At 43.5% G+C, this 11,241-nt stretch overlaps 1 protein-coding gene across 1 annotated transcript; it reads right to left on the reverse strand.

The window, feature by feature from the left end:
* Positions 1–89: 89 nt before the first annotated feature.
* KSR1 (kinase suppressor of ras 1) lies at positions 90–11,186 on the reverse strand (the record flags this gene model as incomplete). The annotated part of the gene is made up of 12 exons (XM_010085336.1): positions 11,039–11,186; positions 8,498–8,969; positions 7,592–7,596; positions 5,636–5,696; positions 5,392–5,475; positions 4,750–4,811; positions 4,539–4,645; positions 3,930–4,098; positions 2,655–2,696; positions 1,644–1,698; positions 871–916; positions 90–469 (listed from the first exon to the last, which is right to left on the reverse strand). Coding segments are annotated over exons 1-12 (1,592 nt in total), but the record flags the coding sequence as incomplete, so codon positions are not given.
* Between the last annotated feature and the right edge of the window lie 55 nt (positions 11,187–11,241).

Raw genomic sequence — 11,241 nt, forward strand, 5'->3', positions numbered from 1 at the left:
TATATAAAAATAAATATTATCTATGTATTTTATTTGATATATATTTATATATAAAAACAAAAAAAAATTCAAAGATGCTGTATCCTTACCTGGTAATGATTGCTAAATGAGGAGGGTTCATGCATGCTCCCATGAAAAGTACCACGTTCTCATGCCGGGTCTGTCTGTAGTTCATCACCTCCTTTTTAAAGAGCTTGAGATGATCCTGATTGTTCCCATCGATCTCCAGCAGCCTGATGGCCACCTCCCCATGCCATTTTCCCTTGTAAACCTTCCCCCATCGTCCTTGGCCAATGGGGTCCCCCAGGTCGATCTGTTCAAAGGGGATGTCCCATTCTTGCAGGTAGACGCTGGTCTGGCTGGGTTTGCGATAGATCATCCCCTGCAAGTGCGGCCGTCTGTTTGGCAAATCCTCCACCTCATCCTCATCATCTTCAGGTTCTGATTTATTAGTCTCTGGTTCTTCCACCTGTTTACAAGAAGAGAAGGGAAGCATTTGCTGAGAGCCTCACCTGAGGGGCAGGAGCAGCCTACCAGCCAGCCCCAAAGGCTGTTGGGGGAGAACTTCAGGGGGCTGGACGGACACGTTTGACTGCAGCTCCAGAAATGCACCTCACAGGACCAAGCCTCTCAGAAGGCTACAAGAAGACATAGATCTGTACGGCAGTGCGTGCAGGCGAGGACATTGGTGTTTCAGCCTCATTACAGAAACCACAGATCCTCAGCTGAGATCCTCGCAGTCCAAACAGTTCAGCGGAACTGAGGTGAGGCACAGCTGGTCTGCTCTCATCATTCCAGGGCCACAACCCTCTTACTACACTTCCAGCGGGGCATTTCAGATTGTGCAACAGGGAAAACCAGAAAACCTACCTCTGCTTCACATTCAACTCCATCTGTGTCAGGCTGTTGGTCAGCACTAAGAAGAGAAGACAAGTTTACAGTGAAAATAACGTTTGCATAGCCACTGGAGTTAGGAAAGTGGGCTGCTCCAGGTGCCATGAGTGGTGTGGAAAGAGGCAAGTAGGGGACAGATCTTGATAGCACTAGAGTAGGTCAGAGAAAAATACAATTACTGCTCCACTGACCAGATAAGGGCTTTCTAAGCTTGCTTTGGCAAACAAGGGACAAAGACTCTGAAGTGATTTTCAGTGATTAAGTGGCAGGAATTGATCTGGCAGCGGCACGGCTGCATTATTTCGATGTGTTCCAGTAGCAGTAGCCTCTATGGCTACTACTGGAACACCCACAGTGGAGAAGCAGTTGGCAGTGCTGGCAGTGTGGGCTGAAATCTTTTGCATGCCTTACAATTCAAACCCTGAAAAAGACGCTTGCTTGCAGCTAAGTGTGTCAGCTCTTTTAAATCATAGAACTCTGTAACTTCTAGTTCATCGAATCTTTCTGATCTTGGGAATGCACACATAGCCATAACTAGGTATTAAAGGCAGGGACTTCTTACTGTCCCTTTTACAGTAAATATTCGGCTTTATAAAACTGGGAATACCAGTATCACCCTTGATGACTGAAATTATCCCATGAGTTCTTAGGTGATAAGTTCAGTTTTGGTCACGACATAGCTCTTTCAGACTGATCTGAAGACTATCAGGTAAAATGGTGCAAATTAAAGAATTTGAAACTATACTTACTTAGTGTCTGCAGCTGTTTCTGGAGGCTGTGCTATCTGCGCCGGACTGGGAATTTCTGGGAAAGTAGAAGCATTTATGATACAAATTTTACACTTTAATCTCTTACAGACTGGAAGTTTTAACATTGCAATAGTGATTATTTGCTTCTTATTCAGGAATTTTAAAGTAAACCCAACCACAGCCCGTATGATTTTATACTTCTCTTCATTTAAAACTGTCCTTATCTTTCCTAGTACCTCCATGCCCCTGTATTGACCAAGCCCAGTCTTTTTCCCATTCACCTGCTTATCTGTAATGACTTTCAAGGTCAGTCCTTGTCTGTGAACTGCTCACGTGCCTTCACATTGCCTTGCACAATCTGAAATACTGAAATCCTCACAGAACTGGGATGTTTCCATTCAGCTGTACTGCAGGCCATGTATTCCAACTGCACCCAGTCTGCCCAGTGTCACCAGTGCACAGAAAACAAAGCTTGGGTTCCAAATCCTTCCAAAACCCAGAATAAACCCTCTATACCTGGCATCCCACATCATCACTTCTCACTTTGGAAACAAACACGCTGTTTCTGAGGGTTCATGAACAGCTGACTGAGAAAGCGTTTGCACGTGCAAACCCAGTATGAACAGTGGGGCATCATTCTTAAACCCCACAGGCGAGAGCCTCCCTTCACAGAGGTGAACCGACAGTGGCCATTTATTCTCGCCAAGTATGTCACCCTGGAAGCCAGCCTTTGGAAAGAAAGAACCTGGCTGCGTACAGGATCCCACAGCAGAAAGCTGCTGTTCTACAACTGAGTATTCGAAGTTTCATCTTAGTGTGTAAATCATCACATCATTACCTCCATTAGGAGAGAGAGGCCTGAATTATATACCAAGATAAGAGAAAGTTTTAATTGTTTTAGATTTTTTTTTTTAAAGCAGAATTATTGTTCTTGGGCAGCATGCAGAAGTTTACAAACAAGTCATTTTTTGGCAGCAGAAGCTCGTTAGTAAATTAAAACAATCAACTCACCTGGGAAGATAAATTGTTGTCTATGCTGAATGTAGTAGGCAGCTTTTTTTAATTTTTATTTTTTTTTAAAGACAGCAAAAAAAAAATTACCAGGAGAAAAAAAGAACACAAGTTAGAGGATCATCAGTAAGTGCCCCATATGCATTCAACGAATTAGTCCCGACCCGCTGCTGGGAAACAGATTAGTAGATTATCAGCCTGCTGGAGGGGGTGAATCTCAGCACATGCATTTTCGGAAGACTAGGACAGACGATGCTTATCAAATGAAAGCTATGTTACCAATAAGCAAACAGTCTGGTGGGAAAACAACCCATTCAGAATTCAAGTGGCAGAAGGAAATGTAGAGAACCCGGAGATGCTGGAAGGCAGGCTTGGGTAAAGCTGCTGGTCCAGAGCTCTCTCACATCTTCACCTTTCCAGAGGTGCACTCAGAGAAGCTGAAGCTCATGAACCATTTTCAAGCATTTTTTTCATTTCAGTGAATTTGAACAGTATGTCCTAATACAAATTGCAGTAGCCCTGTACTAAACTGTCTCTGCTGCTGCTCCTTTTGAGCCTAAAACAGCAACCTTCACTCAGATCAAAAGCTAGATGTGAAATACAGCAACGTGGAAGGCTAGATGTAGCAGCTAGTGAGCAGCAAGTGACTTCATTTCCAGCTCAAAGGCATTAAAAATCTCTGCCCTTGTCAGAGATCCTTGCCTCTATCGGCTTTGGTAACGACTGCGCATTTGGGTCCTCAATCTGCAAAGTATGTAGGGTAAATTCCTCTCCACCATGTGTGTGTCAGTGGTTTAAAAATGAGCGTTGATTGGTGGTTATCTTGGAAAAGACTGGTAAAGTCATTCACCCCAGCTCTCATTTTCACATTTTGCTTTAGCAATCAACTCATAATTTAGAGCCACCTGTGACCAAACACAGCAGGCAGCATGCATTTTACAATACAATCAGAAAAGGGAGGAGAAAGAATATATACTTTTTTTTTTCTTAGTCCTTTTCAAAAAAGAAGGAAATAGAAAGATCAAAACACTTAAGAAAGGTGCCAGCACTCCTCAGTAATTTGTCTCCTGCAAAGGTATCTTGCTGATACCACTTTAAAACTTTTAAGAACAGACCGTCTTCTTTTATCAGGTAACAAGATACACCCTCACACCTTGCTTAAGACACAACCATGTACTCAGAAACCTGCAACGACCTATGAATTCTTGGTCAGCCTCTGCTTGCACAGGGGCCTTTCTGGTCTTGGCAGAGGGCTCCTGAAAAATTTAAGTTTACCTGGGAAGTTAAATCGTCCGTCCCTCTGGCCCATAGGAGATGGGTTGGGAGGAGGCGTTGCACTGGGCGGGTTGGAAGACTGGAAAGGTGCTGGAGAAGATGGTGTGGATGAGGTTGTAGAAGAAGGATTACTGCTAGAGTCCAGATGGTTTATTGCTGGTGGATGCTCCTGCAAAGCAAAGAAAGTCACTCATGAGGAGACAATAAAAAGAAAGAATTCCCCTCAATGAGGAAAGCTGTCCCTGGCCTCAATCATAGCATAGTTTTTCTAAGTGAGTAGGCAGCTGGAGCTGTGTTTTACCAGGAGAAAATGTCACGTATCAAAGTCTGCTCGCAAAGTGAAAGCTCAAGGTGCCAATCTTGCTCCAACCAGCAAGACACTGCTGCCACCTCTCCTTACACCAGATGTTATGACTTCGGGGGGACCCACTCGTGATGGGATGGACACAGGTCTTTAAAAACACCCCAAAAATCCCCAAAAACTTCTGTTTCTGCCTGGTTTCGAACCAGGGACCTTTCGCGTGTGAGGCGAACGTAATAACCACTACACTCCTTATTGCAGCTCCTCAGTGACTTACAGACACAAGACTCACTTCAGTCACCATGTACCTTCTTAGTTAGTGCTTTGGGAAGAGTTCCAAATTGTGGTTCTGCTGGTCTGTCTACTGGATTATTGATATCAGAAGGGACAGACTCTGTTCTTCTTATTTTTGTTACTGAAAAACAGGTTGAAAGGAGAAAAGAGCTTTAATCAGACTTTTTATTCTTGTGAGACTGTCAATTACATTGAAATGCTACAAATTTGTAGAAAATTACTTACTGGGAAGGAAGGATATTCTACAAGCAGGTGCCTCTTTAGTACATTTGTTGTGACATTTTAATCTGAAAAAGAAACATTACATTTTAAATAGGAACTTGTTCTTTTCCAAAAAGAGGAAGCCTACCCTTAATTTGTAATTCTTATGCTAATCTCAGAGGGAGTTCTGGAATGCTCAGGCCCCAAAGCAGCAGCATTCATATGAAGAATCCTATTCTGTGTGTCATTAGGCTAATGGCAGCCATGTACATATCTTAGCATCTCATTTGTTTTTACTATAGTTACCCTCCCGAACTCCCATCCAGCCATAGTGAAGCACTAACATCTCAGTGCTGGGGACTAACAACCCAGGCAGACAAACAAAAACTAAAATCCTCTCTGTTTTTAAGTACCCAGCTCCCACTACAAGACTTGCCCATGCTCAGGTAGGAAGCCTGTGGCAGGGAAATAAATTAGATTCATCCACATGTCACACTGCCAACCCAGGTATAGGCTGTGCCAAAGCATCCCTTTGCCACTTCAGAAGCTGGCTGAAAAAAACAATGCCACTGCTAAGAGTGCATCACAGCAAGAGATACGTGTCACTGGCACACTAATGGATCAAATGCAAAGTTCTTCTGGAAAAGATCATCACTCTGTGCTTACCTGCAGTACTTACACTTCACCCCGAACATCATGCTTTTCTGACAGACTTGGCAAATCTGAGATAACCAAGACTTAGTAGAGAACCTAAGTAGAGACAAGAGGGGAAAATGATGTTAACTAGTGTCTAAAGGAAGCTTAACGTTTGTAAGGAGTTACAGACAGGCTGAACCCTTTTAGTGCTTTCTGAAAAGGTCGAGTGGTGGTGGGGAAAAGACTTCTCACTTGTTCTGTAAGTGCTGCTTACCTGTGTGTTACAGCTAAGCCAAAGTCTCTTCGTACCATTTGAGGGGATCCTTGGGAGGGCTCTGATGGAGAACAAAAGGATGTTTTAGGGAGGCATTACTCACAAGCCTGCTTACCAGTCTAGACAGAAACAAAGCGATGACTGTCACAGATAAGGACGAGCAGCCATGGCACAGCTAGTAGCCCAGCTGAGACTGGTTTGCCTTCTGCTTTAAAGCTGCTACCAGAGACTACTCTTTGACTGTTTTCATATGGAGGCAATGTAAGATAAGATTTGGTGGTGGAATCGTAATTCTTCCTGCTTTTTCTTAAATCATGATGTTTTACGTTTAGGGATTACAGAAGTCCATCTGACTAGGTCTGGGCCATTCTTGAGGTGGGAAGACTTTACTCCCAATTGGTTACCAGAAATACCATCACCCAGTTTTCACGCAGCGTCAGTAGATTTCAGAATTTTCTTTTACACTTAAAATTATCATCTCTATTTTATAGACAGGGCCAGTGTGACTCAGAAGAATAAAAAGATTTGTGTGAGATCACTTAGCCAGCTGATAAGTGCAGAAGGGGAGACCTAGACTCTAAAATGCCCATCCAGCACTCCAGTGCTTATACCACATAACTTCCCCAAAACTCTCAAATACTAAGATTCTGGCATATTTCCTGAATAAAAACTATAGCCATATTGCAAATCTGGGGAAAACTCAAATCTGCAGGCATCAACACAGACAGGTTCAAGGCTGGACACTGTCAATGCTTTAAAAAAGACACTCTCTTTCTTTGACCCTAGATGGCACCAAATTCTTCTTTTATCATTATTCCTGTGAACTTTTAAAGGTCTTCAGTGGTCTTCAGCATTTTAGAATAAGCTGGAATAGCTAGTTGCTTTTTCAAGGAATATTGCTGATCTAGTGTGGCCAACCAAATGCACAGTCATCTGAATTCATCATAATACAACAGTTAAGATGGCTGTTAACGTCAGTTAAGATCTCTAAACCCTTACTGGGGAGTCCTAACCAATGTAACAAAATTTGGAATTGAATTACAAGAGCCTACAGTAAAGATTTTAAAACAGACAATATGACCAATTCATAGAAGCAGCAAAGTTCTTCATTTCTATTTGAATTTATTCTAACGCCTTTTTTATTTATTGCATAAATTGTATCACTCTCCACAGAGAAATGCTCAGATTTCTGCTCTCATTTTCATTCTACAATTTTCTTTCTATACTTTTTCATTTCTGAAAATAATTTCTGTGATTCTTGTTTTAAAGGAATTAGATATATGTGTGGTGCTATAATGTCCTTACTTGGACTTTTCTACTTTACAAGAAGATGAGCCACTTTCCAGGATGCCCATATCCCTTTATGTCAGCTTCCAAGGTTACAGGTTATGTCTAGGAGTCAGACACCCAGAGGCTCATCGGGATAGCCGGAATAGCATTGATATGTTACTGGATAAAAACAAAAGTCCTAGTCCTGTGAGGCTTCAACGTGTGAACAGACTCATCAACATCAGGGGAAGCAATCCACATTTAAGCACACGCTGAAGCACTTCTCAGAAGGTTGCATGCAGCTAATTTCATTATAGACACACTTGGCAACAAATATCCAAAGACACCAAATGGTTAGACACAAAGTTATTTCCAGTATCAAGAGGCACCAATAACAGCTGTCTGAAGCCACAGAGAAGCAATTACACCCCAAATCCTTGCTTTAACCCTTTAAACATCAGTATTCCTTTTCCTTGCTTTTGTCATATGAAGAAATACCAGGTACAAAAAAAGACCGTGTAAACATCCTGCAGTTCTCCAGCGGGCCAAAGTTAACAGAAACTCAGGGACAGGAGGCCCGATTGAGGACCTCCAGGGGCTGCACGGGGATGATCAACAGATAGGTGACAGGGACAGGTTCTTCTCTCTCAGCAATGAAATGAGGGCAGCCCTGTAAAAATCTCTTACCGAACCTAGAGAAAAAAAAAAAAAAAAAAAAAGGTGTTTTTAGACATTCATATTCATGTGACAGGATACACACTTTGCTAGAGCAGAAACTCCTTCCTGCAGCATGTGATGTCGGGTTTACAAACATCTCTGGTTTTGCACAGGCTCCTGAAGTTGCTGCATAGCCAATATTTTCCTGCCTACAGGTGGTAGACTTTGCTGGGTAGAGCTCCCGCTCCAGCCTGGCAGTGAAGTGTACGAGAGTCAGGGTAAATTGTAATAATCCCGTGCCTGCCAGAGAACTTGTATACTAGCCTAATCTCTGTCATGTTTAGGGACAGCCAGAGTCCTTGGAAGGCACATTTTTTTCCCAGTTGCAACTATGAGTTGAATGTTAGATTAACACCTTCTATCCTACCTCCATATAAAAAGCATATCTCAAAGCCTGCATCAGTCAAAAAAAAGACGTAGCCCAAGACCGTTTGTCTTTTCATGGAGCTATAGTTGTCTATACAGTAGTAAATGTGTTTTAAAGCTCACAATAGCGGCTAAAATACATCTTAAGAACATAAAAGGATAGCAGCCACCTGAACTGTGAGGAACACTTAAGGACAGAAGAGAATGGAACTGGCTGCTAGATGCTGGAGAACTGGCTGGGGTCCTTTAATAGCAGCAGCCATCCCAGCCTCCCCAGCAAGTGCACTTTCAAATAAATTCAAATAAATCTCAAGTAAAGTACACTATTAAACAGTGGGTTTTGTGGTTGTTGTAGAATATCCCACTGACAGAGATTCTCAGACTACAGTGACACCATGACAAGGCACCTGGACACCAGCTCTGTCACAGCGTCAAACGGGAGCGCTGCACATGTTTGGCATGAACACAGCCCCCCTGTGCCCGTGGGGAAGGAGGAGGTGTCAGGCTTACTTTATGGGCGGAACTTCATCTATCCTGTTTCCCAGCTGTGATTCGTGAGACTTGCTCCTTGTGAGGGTTGGAAAGTTAGGTAGCAGCTGAAAAACCTTCCGGCAAGGGGGAGGAGGAGTCCGTGGTGGCTTCAACTTATGTCGCCTCTTGGTTTGAGGAGTGGTTGGTGGAGTGATGGTGATGCTGTGAGGAGTCCTTGGCGTTAACCTTCCGCTGTGTGCGGGGAACGCAAAAGGGTCCAGGAGGTTTTCTGCATAGATAGAAGGTCCGTAACTGGAAGCAAGAGGATCCGCAGGTGGGACTGTAGATACTGACACGGAGCGCGCCTGCTGGCTGCCGCCCTTGGGAAGGTGTAGTGCAGCGGGAGTCCATGCAGGTGCAGAGGAGCAGGGGGATTCCATCGTGTTTGCAGAGGTGCTCTCTCGGCGTGCCTCGGAAAGGTTCACCAGCACATCATCTCTTAACTCCCCACCTGTTGACCAACCGTAGCTGTGTTAGTGATTGATTACAAAGAAAAGCCAACGTATGCACACATACCCCCCCACGCTGCTTTGGGCTATAAGGTGGGTTTCCCCTGCTTTGCACCTAGCCCAGGTGCAAGCCTCATTTCTCCTCCCCAACACCCATCTAAGGTAAAGACATCAGGTAAAGTAACCTTTAAAACAAGAATGGCAGGAACTACCCTTCTTTCCTGGCTGTAGCTATGTATCTCAAAAGCTAAAATCAGGTCCTGCGTTCTAAGAGGGGCTGAGTTTTAACAGTCTGCGGCCCTACGGAAGAATTGGGGTACACATACCTACATCAAACAGGCACCCACATCCCGCTGCAAGCCTGGGCGGACTTGGTGCCAGTCTGCTTAGACAAATCTGTACTTCCAGCCTCTCACCTGTCTGCTTTAGACTGGTCTTTGGTAAAAAGAGGAAACTATTTTCTATTAGCCACCAGAACTGCTCAATACCACTCAAACCGAGAAAGGCCACCGAGTGCCCAGAGCTCACCTGACCCAGAGCACCGGGCACTGCTGTTCAGTTACAGAGCTGCTGGGTTTGTTCAGCCTATATTAGCTAGAGCTGCACCAGGGACAGACAGCTGGACAAAAGGGAACCACCACATCCTGCTGGATCGCTGGTGGAGCCCTGCACTGCCTTCTCCAATGCTTAGCACTGTGGTTCAGAATGGTCCAGAACAGCTTGCGGACGAATTCTGGGTATAAATGGGGGAAAGAAAAGTGCAAACACCTGCAGGCAGCAAAGCAAGAAGGCACAGATTATTGGCATAATTTCAGAAGCTTAATTCATCAGGATAACTCTCTGTCTTAATTTCAAGTATGTCCCTAATGACCTAAATCAAAGCTTCAGGCCCTGGTGTCCTGTTGACCAGTCAGTGGTTGAAAAGACATGATACTCCTGGATTTTAAAAATTATAATTTCTTTATAGCAAGTGAATGCCATGACTTCTGCAATGGCTGGTTTTGCCACAGTATGGATGGAAAATATTTGACAGTCCAGGACAAGAAAGATTAGACAAACGGAAATATGAAACTGAGCTGTTTGCTGACTTTTCCATTAACTAATCTTTGTGATTTGCAAATGGTATGGAGTGTCATAATACCAACAGGAAACATCACCTTTCAGTGACAGATTGATAACTGCTACAAAGAAAGACCTGGTGCACGTTAGTACCAGCATGCTGTGAGAACCACTCTTGGGCAAACAGATTTTACAGTGCCTTTGAAAGCAGCCTGGGGAGGGTGACAGGAAGATGGTGAAACAGCACTCTGGGAATCTTGAGTCTGACTGATCTTAAATAACTTGGTCAGATCTATTTGCATGTTGAACAAACACATTTCTAATTACACAGTACCTTTCTTTCCATAATTTCAGGGTAAATCAGGGTTCTTTCTAGCTCTTGAATCTGCTCTTGGAATGTGGCTACTGATTCTATCAATGTCAGCAGTCAAAGAAAGATAGCAGGAGGCAAGCAGTTTTAAAGAGAAGTGAATCAACTGGCACACCAGAAGCTACGCAGTGATAGGGGGTTGTCAGAACAATGTTCTTCTCTTCCAAAGCATTGAGCTGAACAATACTCAGGCTTCTGAGCAAAGAAACGCCAAAGAGAATTACACCTTCTCTCTGAGCTAGCAGTATTTGAGGAGAGGATTGCCTACAAGAAATCTGGCTGTATTCGTTAGGTCAAGGATATGTGTGCTGAATGATGGAGGATAATTGGAGCGTTAGACACAACAACAGAGAGGGAATAAGGATGTAGTTTACTGAGTAAGAGAGGATATTTCTACATACATTTATTTCCATTTTGTTATTTATTTGACATGCTGTCAGAACCAAATCCAATCCATAGCTCTAGATGCGTCTGATCACTGCAACTTCATGTACATCCAAGAGCTAAAACCTGATCCTGGGTTACAGAATATACCCAAAGACATTCTCTAGAGGATTTTTCAGATTGTCTCATATGAAGAGAAGCAGGATTGGGGCTGGATTGTTGAGAACTAATTCCATAGAACAATAAGGCAGGCTGTACCTGATTCAGTTGCCTTCCGTAAGCAGCTCAGTGCCCCATTGAGTCTGGAGCACTCCTCGTCTCTGGCACCACATCTCTTCATTGTTTCTTTCACCTTTGACTCATTCATTTCTAGTAAGGCATCTAAGGTTAGCTCCTCTGGTATTCTCTGCAGAAAAACAAGATGATACACATTTAAAAAAAAAAATATATATATATATACA

This window comes from Pterocles gutturalis, unplaced genomic scaffold, assembly GCF_000699245.1.
Source record: "Pterocles gutturalis isolate BGI_N339 unplaced genomic scaffold, ASM69924v1 scaffold53090, whole genome shotgun sequence".
Lineage (NCBI taxonomy): Eukaryota > Metazoa > Chordata > Aves > Pterocliformes > Pteroclidae > Pterocles > Pterocles gutturalis.